At 54.7% G+C, this 15,959-nt stretch overlaps 2 protein-coding genes across 3 annotated transcripts in view; one reads left to right on the top strand and one right to left on the bottom strand.

The window, feature by feature from the left end:
• The window catches only part of CHEK2 (checkpoint kinase 2), a 42,824-nt gene extending 36,150 nt beyond the window's left edge, over positions 1-6,674 (bottom strand). The window contains exons 1-4 of one of the 2 annotated variants that reach the window (XM_074295012.1): positions 6,535-6,674; positions 5,533-5,851; positions 2,311-2,435; positions 2,083-2,230 (exon numbers count right to left, since the gene is read on the bottom strand). In XM_074295012.1, the coding sequence (XP_074151113.1) occupies positions 2,083-2,230; positions 2,311-2,435; positions 5,533-5,851; positions 6,535-6,585 (643 nt within the window). In that variant the 5' untranslated portion in view covers positions 6,586-6,674. Of the gene's footprint in view, positions 1-2,082; positions 2,231-2,310; positions 2,436-4,505; positions 4,625-5,532; positions 5,852-6,534 lie in introns of those variants that run through there. The other variant, XM_074295023.1, reaches the window with a different exon arrangement.
• A 701-nt stretch (positions 6,675-7,375) lies between these two features.
• On the top strand, positions 7,376-15,293 carry HSCB (HscB mitochondrial iron-sulfur cluster cochaperone). The gene is made up of 6 exons (XM_074295035.1): positions 7,376-8,002; positions 8,843-8,939; positions 10,028-10,117; positions 10,999-11,143; positions 13,419-13,466; positions 14,529-15,293. The coding sequence occupies exons 1-6, from the start codon at positions 7,779-7,781 to the stop codon at positions 14,618-14,620; spliced, it is 696 nt and encodes a 231-aa protein (XP_074151136.1). The 5' UTR covers positions 7,376-7,778; the 3' UTR covers positions 14,621-15,293.
• The last annotated feature ends 666 nt before the right edge of the window (positions 15,294-15,959 follow it).

Below are 15,959 nucleotides of genomic sequence, written 5' to 3'. Positions count from 1 at the left end.
CAATGATGTAAATTATCTGCCATAAAAGAGGCAAGAAAAAGCATTTACCATTAATGGAAGGAAAAAAGGGGAGGGGAGGAGGGAGTGAACCATACTCTCATCAGAATTGGGTCAATGAGGAAATAACATACACATTCAATATAGGTATAGAAATCTATCTTACCATTCGGAAAGTGGGGGGGGGAAAGAGATATAAGAAGTGGGGAGGATGATAAAAGAGAGGTCACATTGGGGGAATGGGTGGTCAGAAGTAAAACGCTTTCAAGGAGAGATAGAGAGAGATTAGAACAGAGGGTAAATACAGTTAGTCACCGTAATTATGATATGAATTTTGAAGCAAGTTTCACTGATGAAGACTTCATTTCTCAAATGTCTAAGGGAAGTGAGTCAAATTTATCCCCACTCCAAAAAAAAGTAAAAGCCATTCCCCAATGGATAAATGATCAAAAGATATATATAGCCCAAAGGGCTTGCTTGTGCGCACTCTCTGTCTGTCTCTCTCTTTCTCTGTATATATGTATATGTATGTATGAATATATGTATGTATGAATATATATATATATATATATATATATATATATATATATATATATATATATATATATATATATATATATATGCCCCACTACTAGGCATAAATCCCAAAATAGATTTAAAAAAAAGAAAGAAAAAGAATATATAGGTACAAAAATATCCATAGCAGCTCTTTTCTCATGGCAAAATATTGGAAATTGAGGGGATGCCCATCACTTGAGGAATAGTTGAATAAACTGTGATATGTGATTATGATGGAATATTATTGTTCTCTCAGAAAAGATGAGTAGGACCATAAGGAAAAACCTGGAAAGTTCTTCATGAGCTCAAGTAAAGTGAAATGTATCATCAAGGTACGTCGTAGTAACAATGTTATGGGAAATCAACTGTGAATGACTTCGCTATTCTCTGCAATATAATAATCCAAGGCTACTCTGAAGGACATAAAATGAAAATATACCCCGAGGAAGAACTGATTGTTTCTGGCTACAGAATGAAACATAATTGTTTTTTTCTTGAGGGTTTGTGTGTGTGTGTGTGTGTGTGTGTGTGTGTGTTTTGGGGGGGGGAGCGGGAGTTTCTTTTGCACCATGACATTTATGGAAATGTTTTGCATGACTTCAAAAAAAAGGCCTTCCACTGAACCCAAGACTATACAACAATTCCATTTACTTTCACTGTGCCATGGAAATCAAATTGAGAGTCACAGAAATCTACAAACCCTCTCAGGCATGAGTTAGTAACAGAAACTCTCCACTCCCCTCATCACAGAAAAAGTAGGAGGCTCCAAGGACAGAACAATGTCAAATAAAATTTGGAACTAGACTTTCTGCTGCGTCTTCTTTATTATTTTTTAATTAAAAGGAAAGGTTAAGTCATTGAGGGCAAGGAGCTGACTGTGGTGGTAAAAAGAAAAAAAAAAAGCATCAAAGAACTTTCTTCCACCAAAATTTAAAAAAAAAAAAAAAAAATCAAACTTATAAAACACCAAAAAAGGCATCAAAGAACTTTTTTTTCCACAAAAATCAAACTTATAAAACACCAAAGATTTCAGTGACCATTTTGAAAACAGATGCGGTAGCCTGGGCAATTGTTATACTGGAGTCTTACTAATTCCAGTTTGCTTTTATGTACCAACTTCCAAAGTTAAGTTCCGGTTTTTCTAAGTCACCTGATCAAGGGAAAGCCCAAGACTTCTCATTCCTCATCTTGGCATCTCCCAATACTCTCCACCAATAAGAAATAAGATGGCTCAACCCTTACATTCTGTTTTCTAATTTCTTTTAACCAGGTAATAACCATGTAGAAGCCACATCCTTGGGGGTCCCCATGCCGAATGAAGCCTTGGACCCACTTTGTTTTTGCAATCACGAGACCGAGGCTCTCTGGCCTTTCTTTGTGTCCCCAGGACTTGGGGCGGCGCCTCTGTGCTTGTTTACTGCCCACTGGGACCGTGCCATAGGAAAGGCGGGCACAGTGATTCGCACGGGCTGGCCTCCGATGCAGGCCCCCAGAGCCGCACCCGCTGCAGGCCGAGCCCGGGCCTACCTTTGTTGGTGGGCACCGAGAGGGCGATCTCGCAATTGTTGCTCAGTGGCAGGCGCCTCTCCTTCCCCACCAGCTCTCGGTTCACAAAGGTCCCGTTCCCGCTGTGATCCTCAATGTAGGCAATGTAGGAGTTCCTGGGCCCCTTTTCCTGAAAGGGAAAAGGCCGTTACGGGAGGCGGGGGAATGATGCGGGGGCCAGCCCGAGACTGCGGGTGGACAGGAACCTACCCGGAAAATGCGGAAGTGCTTCTTGCTGTAGGTGCGGTACTTGTCGGTCTTTTTAAGCCCGGGCTTGTCAAAGCTGTACTCGCACCTCCTGTCCCTGCCGAACCAGTAGTCATTGTCCACACAATCTGCAAGAGAGGAAACGGCGTTGGGTCCCTCCCTTCCCCATCTTCCAAACGGGGGGAGTTATAGTAAAAGACAAGTTTAACAGCCGCCGGGGAAGCTGTGTTCTGGCTGACTCTGAAGAAATGAGTTACCCCCACTAGCCCCAAAGGACTCAATGAGGGGCCAGCAAGGGGAGCTTAGGGAAAGGGGATTTCTTTTTAGCTGGATTTCAGCATAATTGATTTCCTTTGTATTTTATGTTGGGCATTTTGGCTGTTGCCCTTCGTTCTCCAAGAGCCCCAAGATGACGTCCCTGTGCTAGAGCCGAGTTACTGCGTGTCCGACCGTGGGACCAGAACAACACGAGCCCCAAACAGCCCCCGTGAACATCGGGGGGCTTCTCTAACTTTGCACATCCTACGTCTCCTTCTGGCTAATTCGGTTCTGCTTTGCCCAGAGCACGACCCCTTCTCCGACGAGGACACACCATTCCGGGCCGTCCCGCGCCAGGGTTGCCCGTGTTGAACAAAGGCTTCTAAAGTTCCTCAGCATCCTCGTATGGCTTTTCTGGCAGCCACGTGAGCGCTCACCTGTGGGAGTTCTCCTGCTTGGAGAGAAAGGGCCACCCAGTCCCGAGGCTCAGATTGGCTCCCTTGTGCTTGCCTGGCTTAGTGTGGGGCACTTGGTCTGGACAAACTGGAGAGCTTCAAGTGGAGGCTCATGGGGGCCGCTGCTCCAGACTCTCAAGCCCTAACACCCCCCAGTTCCACTGTCCCCCTCAGCTGCCCTGTTCCAAAGCTGCCTGGGGAGCCCCAAAGTTTTCAGGATCAGAGGCTCCTTTGTAGGACATTTTCCATCCTGCAGGGATGGACACTAGGCCCAGTCCGCCTTCCCAGCCAAACGCACCTTCCGACACTCTCCTTCCCACATTTGGGGTACTTCCCCCAATCCTGCCTGCCATTTCCGAGCCTATGCCAGGATGCACACAGAAAGCACCCTTCCTCTGCTTCCTCCTCCTGCTGAGGCCCTTCCTGCACCCCACAATCCAACTCACCCCACACCAAGGCCAGGCACACAGCACCCCGTGGGCCCCTTGTGGTTCCCTAAAATGTCCCGCCTGCTGAGTCCCACAGTAGGCAAAACTAAAGGGGGGCAAACAGGGCGGGCCAAGGGCCCCCTGACCAGCCAAGTCCCTCCCTCAATTTACAAATGAGGAGCTAGGCTCGGCTGCAGACTCCCCTCCCCAAGATGGGGAAGACAAGCACATGCCATCTGCCCTCACTGTGCCGTGGCACCATTCGGAACTATTATTTGCCCCAAATGCCCATTTTTTACTCTAGAAAACTCCACTGTCCAGGGCAGGGATCTCCCTGCAAACCTGCAGCGAGAAGGAGCTGAATTCAAGTCCTACCGCCAGGCTTTGGGAGCTCTGAGCCTGGGAAAGCTGCACGTGGCCTCTCCAGGGCCCCCCCATCAGTTCTATCATCATGTACCTAAGCAGCGGGTACATCCTCCTCACCATCATCACTGACATCCATGAGGTGCCTACTGGTTAGCAGCCATTGTGCTGAGGGCTTCACAACTACCTCCACTGATCCCCACAACAGCCCTGGGAGGGAGGGCAGAATTATGCCCATTTTACAGATGGAGAAACTGAGGCAGGCAGGATTAAGCAACCCGCCCAGGGTCACTCAACTAGCACATGTCCAAGGCTGGATCTTCATGATGTTAACTAATGCTTACATAGCACCTACTACGTGCCAGGCACTGAGCTAAGTCCTCTACACTTATCTCCTCACCGCTCAGGGAGGACGTGTTGTTATTCCTACTTTACAGATGAGGAAACTGAGGCAGACGGAGGTTACCCAAGGTCCCACAGCTATGAAGCGTTCCAGGCTGGATTTGAACCCAGGCCCAGCTCTCTATCCCCAACACCGCTGAGGACCCCCTTTTCTCAGGTCTGAGCCCTCCTGAATCCCCTCCCCCAAACCTTACAACCTCCTAAGTGTGGCTGTGTCTCCCCTGGACTCAGTCTTCCAGCCTCTGCCCCTCCCCCACTTCTATCTCCCTCTTCTCCGCCCCTCCCCCCATACCTGTTCCTGGTATCTCGGCCTCCAGTCCAAAGGCCCAATCCCGGCTGAGCGGAGGCAGCCTCTGTGCCCGTCCAAGCTTCTCCTCTCCTTTTCTAAACCTCGGCTCCTGCCCGGCTCCCAGGGAGCTGTGGGAAAAGCCCCGAGCAACCCTTCGAGACGTCGGTCTGGGGGGGAGAGCGCCTGTTCTTGAGAGGCGCAAAAGGGAGAAAGAGGAGCGTGGGGGGCAGGGGGAAGGGCTGAACCTCAGGCCACCTCGGCCTGACCAGCTGGGACCAATGCCCTTCTCCATCAGACCTCCAGAGCCACGCAAAGAGGGAGGAGGAGATCAATAGGGGGGCGGACCTCAGGCTGCCCCGACCTGGATGCCCTCCTCCGTCTGAGGTTGGGGGCTCCGGAGTCAGCCCTGACAAAATCACCCGCCCCCTGAAGGCCCTACTGCCCTTTAAGTCCGACCTGTCTGGAGGAGAAACCGTCACTTAGCTGCCCCGTCCAGTCCCCACCCCCAAGGAAGAGAAGACTTTCCTCGGCACCGGCTGGCACAGTAATCTCACATGGCTCTGGGAAGGAGGTCCTGGGAGGACCCCCATTTTTTTGTTGGGGAAACCGAGGCAAACAGCAGGGGAAGGACTTGCCAGGTCTGCGATCTCCAGCTGCGGGCTCAGGGTGGTCTCCTTCCACCCTCCCCCCAGGAGTCTGGAGACTGGCCCCCAGCGCCAGCCCGTCTCGCCCAGCTTTCTGGCCCAGTCCTGTGGAACCCGGTTCTCAACTCACAGCCCTCTGGCCAAAACCTTCCACGGCTCCCTATGGCCAGCAGACAAAGTTCCGCCTCCACACGCGGGTCGGGCCTGGGCGCGCGGCCCCAGCATCCCCAGGACCTGTCTGGGGGACCCCCCGGGGCCACTCAAGAGGGCCCCAAAGCAGGAGCCTCGCAGAGCTCTGAGGCAGACGCTTTGAAAAAGGAACCAAAAAAAGGCTTTCTACCGAACAGGAAGGGGTGTAGCCCCGGTGGGGGGCGCTCGCGTCTTACCCAGGTTAGAGAAGCCGTCCTCGAGGGCCCACAGCCGGCCCCAGGGCTGAGGCTCGGGCTCTTCGGGCTCCGGGTCCTCGGGAATGGACGGCAGGTCCTGGGTGGGCACGGTGTCCAGCGAGCTGATGGTCCCCGAGCTGGAGTGGGAGGACTGGCTGTGGGAGGCCGCGGAGGAGGAGCTGGAGGCCGCCTGGGACTGGGGCTGGGAGGCGCTCTGCTGCGAGTCACCGCCCGTCTCCCGGGACATCTCGGCTTCGGCGGATGCAAGTCTGGGCCCGAGCCCGGAGCGACTCCCGAGAGAAGGGCCCGCGGGCAGCGTCTGCAACGAAGCCAGACAAAAAGGCGAGCGTTGGAGCAAAGCAAGCGGCACCGGCAGAAAAACAAGGGCAATAATGAGTAAATGAGAAGCCCGAGAGCCACCGCTTCTGCAATGCTGTAAGATCCCGGAGCACTCAAACAACTGTAGGCAGTGGGGATTGCTATTATCCCATCTGACAGAAGGGGAAACTGAGGCAGGGAGTAAGTAAGTCTCTCACTTTTATTCGGTCTCCAGACTCGAGCCTGACTCCTCCACAACCCACTGGGCCTCCCGGGCCTTCCCTGTTCATGGTCTCATTTCCTACTCCTGACCAGGCCACTCGTGTGCCCAGAGCGCTCCTCCCTGCCAAGTGCTCCCTCCCCAGCCCTCCAGGTCCTCCCAGGGGCTGGCTCCCCATCCCCCACTCCCCTTCTTCCAGTCTGTCAGTGTTCTACCGCCCCGCTCGCACCCCGACATCTCCAGCGCCCCTTGATTTACTGCTGAGAACCTTCTGCAGAATTCCCTTCTGACCGCAGGGCCCGGCCCTTTCTAAGGAGGAAGTAAAGCGCTTCTCTCCGTTCGGGGTCCCCAGACATAAAGGGCCCGCTGGGCGGGACGTGGGACGTGGGGGTGGGTCATTTATCTGAGAGCGCAGGTTCCCATCAGGGGCCCGGGCTGAGGCCTCGAACCGCACCCAAACCCACCTCCCGGGCAGTTCCTTTGTTTACATTCAGGCCAGGTCCGGAAAAGGTCATTTAAAAGCAGCCAAGGCCAGACGGAGGCTCTGGCCTTCTTCAATGTGGCCAGGGAGGTCTCCGGGGCTCCCCCACGGCTCCCTCCCGCTATCTCCCCTCCCCCCCACTTCTGCCCCTCCTCTCCCGCACCTTCTTCCTCTAGTTCCACGGGTCTTCCCCTCCCCTCATTGGTCCGTTTCAGCTCCCACACTCCCACACCGTCTCAGTCTCTCTCTTATCGGTCTCCCAGTGTTTATCTCTCTCCATTTTGGTCTCTTGTTTGGGTCTTTGTCTCTCTCTTCCCCACCCCCTCCGCCCCCAGCCTTTAAGCCCCGGGGCGTCCCCTGCCGAGGAGGGCACGTGGATTTCCCAGCACGGCCCCGCTCCGGGGATGCCCCCGCGCCTCTCCCCCGGCCAGGTTCGGGGGACCCTGGGACGCCGTAGTACAGGGGTAGGGGTCCGATCACCGCCGCGGCCCCCGTCTGCTAGATCACGGCCCTGCAGCCTGGCCCTCCGGGAAGCCGCAGTGCAGCCGGAGAAAGCAGCCAGCGGATCCGCGTCCGGGACGGAGAGAGCCAAGCCCACCCCCCCGGCCCCCCTCACCCCCTCCCCGCGAGCCCATTTCACAGACGGTCAGACTGAGGCCTCGCTCGGGGGAGGCGGCAGCGGGGGCACTTGGGCCAGCGGGTCGCTTCTCCCGGCCCAAGTAGACCCAGGCAGGCTCCGGCACAGGATGAGCCGCCGGCCGGCCCCGAAGCGCAGCACGCTCCCGGGAAGAACGAGGGCCAGCCCCCGAAGGCCAGCTGCAGGACACTGACTCACCCAGATCCTGGCTCAGCCAAACTAGCCCTAGGCTTCCCGAGCCCGAGGCATAAGCTCGCGCGAAAGACGCCAATACAAAACCCACCAATCAGTGATCCGACAGAGACACGGACCTTCTCCCCGACCAATTAAAAGCTAGCCGGAAACGGAAATGTCTGGCTGCAAAGCCTCCTGGATCTTGTAGTCTGAGAAAGCCTCCCCGCACGAGACCTTGGGCCTTTCGGCTCCACCGCCCCGCCCACCCACCCCCGCCCGGCTGGAGACAAAGATCCGCCCCTGAACTCCAGCAACCAATCGACTGGCTCTATTTGGGCCAGCGCGCAGCCCACACCCCCCCCTTCGTAGTCCAGAGCGGGTCGTGGGGTGACCGTGGCAGGTGCCGTCGGGGCCAGATGTGGCTGGGCGCAGCCCGGGCCCTACGCAGGGCGTGGCGGGCCCCGGGGAGGCCCTGCAGCAGCGGCTGCGGAGACGCAGCTTCTGCGCCTCAGGGCCCCCCCAAGTGCTGGAGCTGCGGCAGCCAGGGGGTCCCCGCGGGCGGAGACCCGCGCTTCTGTCCCGCCTGCCGGGCACTGCAACCGCCCAGCCACGGGCTAGACTACTTCCGCATCATGGATTGGTGAGAGCTTCCCTGTGGAGGAGGGGACTGGGGCCCAAGGGCCGGGGAGGTGGGGAGGGCCTGCCGTGGGGGCGGGGCTTGAAGACTCTGGGGGCGGGACCTGGAGCCCTGGGAGCTAATAGGGGACGGGGCCTGGGACGGAGAGCGGGCCTGGAGGCTCTTGGGGCGGAGTCTAGAACCCGTGGGGTTTAACAGGGGGCGGGGCTTGGAGTCTGGCACTGGAGGGGGGATTTTGGTAGGGGGCGGGGCCTGAGTTGGGGATACTTTTTTTTCCACTGAGGCTGGAATTAAGTGACTTGCCCAGGGTCACACAGCTAGGAAGTGTTAAGTGTCCTGAATTCAGGGCTGGTGCTCTATCCACTGCGCCCCCAGCTGCCCCCATGGGTTGGGGATCCTAATGTGGGGCGGGGCCTGAGACAGGGGATGCCCCCCACCCCCACCCTGGCACTGCCACTTGGGACTCGTTGGGGGCGGGCCCTTGTAACAGCCCCACTGTGTGCAGAGCTCCAAGCTCACGCTGGGCCCTGAGAAGCTTAACAGGAGCCCTGCCCCCCCCCCAAAGGGAAACAAGTGCAGGAGAGGCTGGGAATGAACCCCAAGGGAGGCCTGGGAGTCCAGCTCAGAACCCTCCCCCCCTCAGTCTAACTCCTCTGACCTCATCTCACAAGTTCCCCCCTCCCCTGCTCCTTGTGTTTCACTTCAATTTAACCGGCATTTATTAAGTGCCAACTGTATGCAAGGCACTTAGAGCTGGTGGTGACACGCAGAAATGAGCCAGTACCTTTGGACTCCCCGTGCTCTCTGCTCCCCACTCAGCCCCGCCCTTCCCCCACTCTCCAGTGGCCGCTCCTTCACCGTGGATGTCGGGAGTCTGAAGCGTCGCTACCAGCAGCTCCAGCGCCTGGTGCACCCCGATAACTTCAGCCAGAAGTCGCAGGTAGCGGGGCACTCCCCTGGGGGGCTCATGGCAGGTAAGGAGCTGGGGTGGTCCCGCCGAGATCCCGCCCCTCACCAGGTGACACTGAGGCGCTGCTCCTCCCGGCTTGGGCTCTGGTCAGGGCTCCTCCGCTCTCCTGGGCCCGAGGCCCAGTGATTCGAGGGTGGGCGAGCCCGAGTCTGGGGCTGTGCCGGCTCTAACGGGGTGGTAAGTCGCTACTTGGCGACTCTCTAGCTCAGAGTTCACACTTTTAGTTCAAACCTTTAGGGGAGCTTACACCTTTGAAGGAATACTTTAAAGGAGTTTGCTCATTGGTCAGTAAGGCGTTCCCACAAGCCCGTTCTCTGGGAGGAGAGCCGCCAAGGCTGCCTCGGGGACATGGAGTTTGGACGGCGGTCTGGAAGGAGACAGCCTAGGCTGGGAGGAGAACAAGACTCCCGGAGAACTCCAGGGAAGCCCGAGGAGATTCAGAGCCAGGACTCAGGAAGAAGAGGATTGGAGATTCTGCCTTCCTCTGGCTGGAGGCTCCAGCAGCCTCCCAAGAAACCTGCTCCCAGAGGAAAAGATTCACAGAAAAGAGACCTCCTCCCAGAGAAGGATTGCAACTGAGAGACAAGAGAACGTTAGGATTTGGCGCCCAACGTGGGGCAGGACTTATTCTGAGCCCTTCAGAGGAGCTAGCCGGGACCTTCACAGGAGCGCCAGTGTGGGGAACTCCCAGGCTGGAGAGGCCCTCCTCCATCGCATAGCGGCACGGCATCCGTGACGTCCCGAACCTCAGAATCTCACATAGCGCCTCCTCCAGGTCCCACGGCCAGCCCGTGTGGGAGGCCGGACCTGAATCAGGCCCGCAGCAACGATGGGAGCACAAGCCCCAGCATGGGGACGGGAAGCTTCCCCTTTTTGCCCTCTCCAAAGGCCCCAGAGTCATTCCCAAAACGCTTTGTTTTGCAGGAAGCCAGTCCTTAAGACCAGAGGTCCCATGGAGCACAGAGGGGCCCTTACTAAGTGTTCGGTGCATTAACCTGTTATTTTCCAAAGCATCACCGCCCCGGGCTGCTAACTCCCGCCCTTTCTCTTGCTGACAGACTGAGCGGGACCTCTCGGAGCAGCATTCCACGCTGGTGAACGAGGCCTACAGGACCCTGCTGGCCCCGCTGAGCCGCGGCTTGTATCTGGTAAGCTGCTTCCTAACCCAGCCCCGGGCGCCCTTACGGGCCCTTCCTGGAAGAGTTTTACAAACGCGCCATTGCCTGGAACACTCACGGCCACCCGCGAGCCAAGGCCGCCGTGTGGCTGGATTCCCTTTGTACAGAGGGGCGAGTGAGCCTCGAAGGCAGGATCCACCTCAGGTCCTCCTGCGCCAAGTCTGGCCGTGCCCCCCTCCCCCCCGGGTGGTTTTCCTGTTCTCCTGACTTTCTCAGACAGCAAACTGTCCGATGGTGCGTCCCTCCATTCACACGCAGGGCCAGAGACGTCCCCGGGCACACGTCACTCTCGTGGAATCTCAGAGTCAGAGGACTTTGGGGTGGCCGCCTGCCTCCGCTTCCCCTCCAGAGCCGTCCGGGCCAGGCAGTGGCAGTGCCAGTGGCAGGCCTGGCCAGGGCGGGGAGCTGAGGCCTCTCTCTTGCCCCTGGGGGGATGCTTATCTTCACACAGCCCAGGGTCCCAGGAGTTCTCTCACAATGACCCCTGGCCCTCACCTTAAACCCCGGGCCTTTTCTAGGCCCTGCCATCTAGCTGGGCCCCGCCACCTGGAGCTGTTTTAAACCCAAACAAAACTCATTGTATAATTCCTCTCTTCCTCTCAGATTTAGCCTGATACTGTCAGCCCCTGGGCTATACTTCCCTGAAGCTTTTTGCCCGGATCCTTGGAAAAGGACCCTTATTCCCAGTTGCTTTTTTAAACCGTTTCTGCTCATTTGCAGCTGCTGAGGAGAGAGGGATTCGTGCGGGATTCCTGGAAGTGTCGGGGGACCCGAACTGCGGGGCTCCAAACCCAGGTCTTCGGGGCCCAGACCCCGCCCCAGTTCTGAAGGGTCTTTTTGCTCCCCAACAGCTGAAGCTCGAGGGCATGGAGATCTCAGAAGGCACAGACACTGACATGGACGTGCAGTTTCTGGGGGAAATCATGGAGGTTAACGAGAAGCTCTCTGGAGCTCGCAGTGAGGCTGAAACCCAAGAGATTGAAGCCATGGTTAGAGGTAAGAGTCCGGCCGGCACGGGCGGGCAGCAGAAGGGGAAGGACAGTAGCGGACCGGCCCAGGGCTTCAGAGCAGGCGTGCAGGAGCGACCCAGGCCATCCTCCCTGTTTTACCCATGAGGAAACCAATGTGCCCTGCCGGGTGTTGCACAATTATAAGGGAGGCAGGATTGAACCCAGGACTCCCCGACTCCAGACCCAGCTCCCTGTCCACCAGATCCTCTTTTTTAGCAAAACAAAACCATGTACTTTGGTTTCCTGTTCAGAAAGCTAGTGAGAAGGAAAAAAACAGAAAAAGGGGCAGACGCGTTTAGCTGATGCCGAGCCCAGTAACTTGTGTGTGCTGAAGTAGATCAGCCGGGATCCCGTTTGTGGATGTTTGGGGGTCAGCACACAAGAGCACTGCCCCCCCGGGGTTTCATGCAGCAAGCAGGCAGGTGGGACCCAAGCCTGGGCTGGGCAGTGCCAGGGCCCAGGAGAAGCTTGGGAGCCCAATGCCCGGCACAGCGGGTAAGTGAAAAATCGCCTTTGGACAAGGCGGGGAACAACCTCTGAGCCTCCGGAGCGGGTGAGGGAACTCCCAAGTGTGGGCATTCCACCCGTGCAGGAAGGCACCCTCTCTGCCATCTGTGGAGTCTCCCGAGGGGTCTGGGCTGTGGCTTTCACTGCTCCAGACTGGCTGCAAACTAGGCTCATTGTCTCCTTTGGCAGCCGGAGAGTGCCGGGCTTGGAACTGGCCTGAGTTCAAATCTGCCTTCAGGGGCTCTCTAGCTCCTATCTGCCTCAGCTTCCTCATCTGTAAAATGGGCATAACACACATGCTTCCAGGGATGAGATCCTGCTTCCGAGTGCTATCTGAGCCTCAGCTGTCATTACTGTCATTAGCACTGAAGGCAGCCAGAGCTACCAAGGGGAGAACACCTCCAGTCAAAGCTGGGGTAGATGGAGGCGAGGCCAGAGAACTGGATTCTGGTCCCTGCTCCACCACCTCCCCACTGCGTGGCCTTACTGTGGGGCTTCCTGCCCCAGGCCTCACTTTTCTCATCTGTAAAATGGGCTCATAATACCCCCTTGTCTGCCTCCTGAGGTTGGTATGGGAGGTTGGGCAAGAACAGGAACCTCAGAGCACTAGGAAGATAAAAGGGATCCCTGCCCCTACTTCTCCCCTCTGTCTGTCCAGAATGACCGTGTCCAGGGGCTGGCCCCACAGATGCCTCCTTGGGGCCAGTCAGGCCCATGTCCTGGCTTTCCTTTCCAGGGCTTATGACCCCCAAATATCAGGAAGGGCTTCCCATCCATGGACACCCCTCCTCCATTTGCCCTTCGTGGAGGGCATCCCTCGTGACAAGGGACGCTTTCAGCTGGTACACATCTCCCCTCATTTGTCCCGTGTAATCAGCAGGTGACTGAGTACAATCAAGGGACCTCAGCACAGTCCTAGGGCAGGATGGGATGAGCGCCTCCTGGCTGCTCTCCCGAGCCAGGAGCTAACTGATAAGGCAGAAAGCCTCGGGCTCCCTGACCACTGGGCTCCCAGGCACGGAGCTCTCCAACCAATGAGCTTCCGGGCCACTGAGCTCTTGGTCAGCCCCAAGGAGAGGCCAGAGATGGGAAATAAGGAAAGGGACAAAGGGAGCCCAGAAGAACCGAGAGTTTTCTGACCAGAAAAGGGAGGGAGGGTGGATGGGAAAAGAAAGCCAAGGGAGGCTGAGCCTTCCTTGAGCTGCCAGCCACTGAGGAGGGAGCTTAATGCTGCTGTTTGTGTTACATTCCTGGGTCTCCAAGTGCCACTTCTCACGCTTACTTCCTGTGTGAGGTGGGCAGGTCACTTCACCTCTCTGAGATTCTGACACTCTTTAGGACCATCCACTTTTCATTATAATTTTTATTGATATCTTGTTTCTTACGTCACCATGGTATCCCAAGTTACCTGTTTCCGAGGCCCTTCCACGTAACAAATAGAATTTTTAGGGAGAGAGATCTGGTCAATAGATTGGGAAACTGAAAACTAATCCGAATACCAGCTGTCTACCCACCGCACCACACTGCCTCTCCTGGCTGCCGGGAGTTAGAGTGATTTCAATGGGAGGCGTGGTGAGCTCCTCTGTGACGCTGGGAAATGAGTCCCGAGCATGTTCTCCTCGCCAGGCCCGAGCCCACGCTTCCGTCCACTCACTCAAAGCCCATTCCCACCCTCACTGGGAGCTGCGTGGCTCGGGAGGTGTTGGGAAAAGCGTCTCTGAAAGTTAAATCCAACCACGTTCTCTCTTTTCCAGCTAAGCAGAAAGAACTGACTGAAGACTTGAATGAAGCTTTTGAACGAGGTACCTCGCTTCCCCTCTCCCACCCCTTGCCATGGGAGCTCCTTGCTAATAACAGGAGCTGGGCAAAGTATCCAGGGCCCTGAGGGGTTGCCAGCCCCATGCCAAATATGTGCCGCAGGGGAGACAGAGCAGCGCATGTGGAGGGAGTCCTGGATTGGGAACCAAAGGCCCGAGAGCGAGTCCTGACCTCAGGCCTTACCAGCCAGGGGTCACAGATCTTGCCAGCCAGGGGTCACAGGCTTTGCCAGCCAAGGATCACAGGCCTTACCAGTCAGGGACCATGGGCCTTAGCTTGTCTATGGGCCTTCTTAGCCTCAGCCTCCTGCTCTATCAGAGATGGATAAGACATAACCTGCCTCGTTCCTTGTAAAGACCAGAGAATTCAGAACCAAGACCTTAGGGCTCTTCTGTCCAGCTCAATTTCCAGAGAGAGAAGTTGCCCCCAGAGAGTGGCTCCCCATGGTTCCAGAGGGAATAGGAGGGCAGGATTTCAGGCAGGTGCCCCAGTTCCCCATCCGGCACTCCCTCCACCTCCCCCTTGCAGTCCAGGCGTGGGCTCCCTTCAGCTAGCAGGCACTAGCCTTTTTGGCTACCCTCTTATGTTGGTTGAAGAGTAAGTAAGCCAAGCGGTCTTGCAAGTGTATCAAGGAACCTGGTGGGGGTCTCAACACACTCATGGGAAAAGCCTTGTTGGAGAAGGACACTGAGGCTGCTTTTATAGAATCAACCAACCATAATTCAGAGGCAGAGACATAGCCAGAGCAGGGCAGAAGGGGCTTTAGCTTGAGCTCTAAGGGCCAACACCCAGTCTTCCCCCATCCACAGGTGGGCAAGAACCCTTTAGATGGGTGTGACTGCCTGCCATGCCCATGCTCCCCTTCTGAATGGCCCCAGCCCTTTTGTCCTGAATCTAGACTTCCCTGAAGGACAGGAGGAGGAAACAGGCGCCAACCTGGGCCTGAGGTGCAGGAGCCCATCCGGGCTGCCTGCCTTCATTGACCTGCCCAGGAACACTGGCTCAGGGAAAGCCTTGCTCTCACTCTCACACCTGCTTAATTTCAGGTGATCTTCTGAAAGCCAAGGAACTTTTAGGGAAAATGAAATACTTTGTAAATTTAGAAGAAAAAGTGAAACTAAAGAAGACCCCGAGCTAAGTGGAGATGGACACCGCCTCGTGCCTGCATTTGCTCCATTAAATTCTTTTGTAAATCCTTTTTTATGTGGTCTGGTAGATGGGGAATATGTGCACCAAAGTATAAGTGCATAAAGCTAACAAAGAAATGGAGAGCAGTAAAGCTTGGAGGGGGCTTAGAACAGGGGATGTCAGAGGTGGAAGGGCCTTAGAACAGGGGATGTCAGGACTAGGAGTCTAGAACAAGGGATGTCATCTTTAAAAGGCTTTAGATTTCACCTAATTGCACTGACACCCGGAGAGGTGGCCCCAGCCACATAGCTGTTTAGTGGGCTGCCTCATGCAGAACCTGTGATACCTGTGGGATGAGCTCCCTTTAGTACCTTCCTTGCCAGAACTAGAGTGGCAGGGATCTGGCACAACGTAATCTCTGCCCACCAGTCTACCAGGATCACAAGACGTTCAGTCCAAACCTGTGAAGTACCAGCAAACAAAAAGTCTTCAAAGGACGTACATTCTTTCTTTTCAAAAAGTATATTTATTTAAAACTTAAATACAAAATAGAAAAAAAAAAACAAACAACCCAAAAAAGTATCTTGTGCATAGCAGATTATAAGAGGATTCAGAGCATGTAACAATACATTTCCATTTCAAGAAAGCATGTATAATAATAGAAAACATTGTATTCATCACCATCATTGTTGTTGTTGTTGTTCTTTATAGGTTTTCTTTTGTTTTCTGCTGAGGGCTTTTTAATATATTCTTTATTTTCCCCTTTCTTCCTCTTCCTCTCCCCCAAAGAGGCTGCAATTAAGCACAAATATATTTATGTATATGTACATATTTATATAAATCTATATGCATCATATATACACACACATATAGAGATAGATAGAAAAATAGATAGATATAGATACCTATAATCATACACATACACATTCATCTACATCTATATCAGGTTGTTTTATGCTTACTTGTCCTGTTTCTGTCCTCCTTAGATCCAAATCTTTCTATATTTTTCAAAATCTACCAGCTCATCATTTCCTGTGTCACAGCAATATTCCATCCTTATTCTATCTATTTTAAATAATCCAAAATAATAAGCTGACATATAGATTTCTCTTTTGATTGAATTTTTTCCTAACTTTGACTTTATCTGAGATCAATGATTACTACCCCTTCTTTTTTCCCAATAAATTCAACTCGTGATCATTATTATATTTGTGCATCTTTCACACAACTACTGCTAAGTCTTCTATTTTACTTCTACCTGCTAGCTTTCCTTACTAAAATCTAACCTCCTCCCTCTACTCGGGATCTTTCTCTTATCCTCTCCTGGCCCAGTGTCCTCCCCCTTTTTC

Source organism: Sminthopsis crassicaudata, chromosome 1 (assembly GCF_048593235.1).
Source record: "Sminthopsis crassicaudata isolate SCR6 chromosome 1, ASM4859323v1, whole genome shotgun sequence".
NCBI classification, from domain to species: Eukaryota; Metazoa; Chordata; class Mammalia; order Dasyuromorphia; family Dasyuridae; genus Sminthopsis; species Sminthopsis crassicaudata.
Note: the sequence above shows the minus strand (reverse complement) of the source record. Positions and strands in the feature narration are given on the sequence as shown.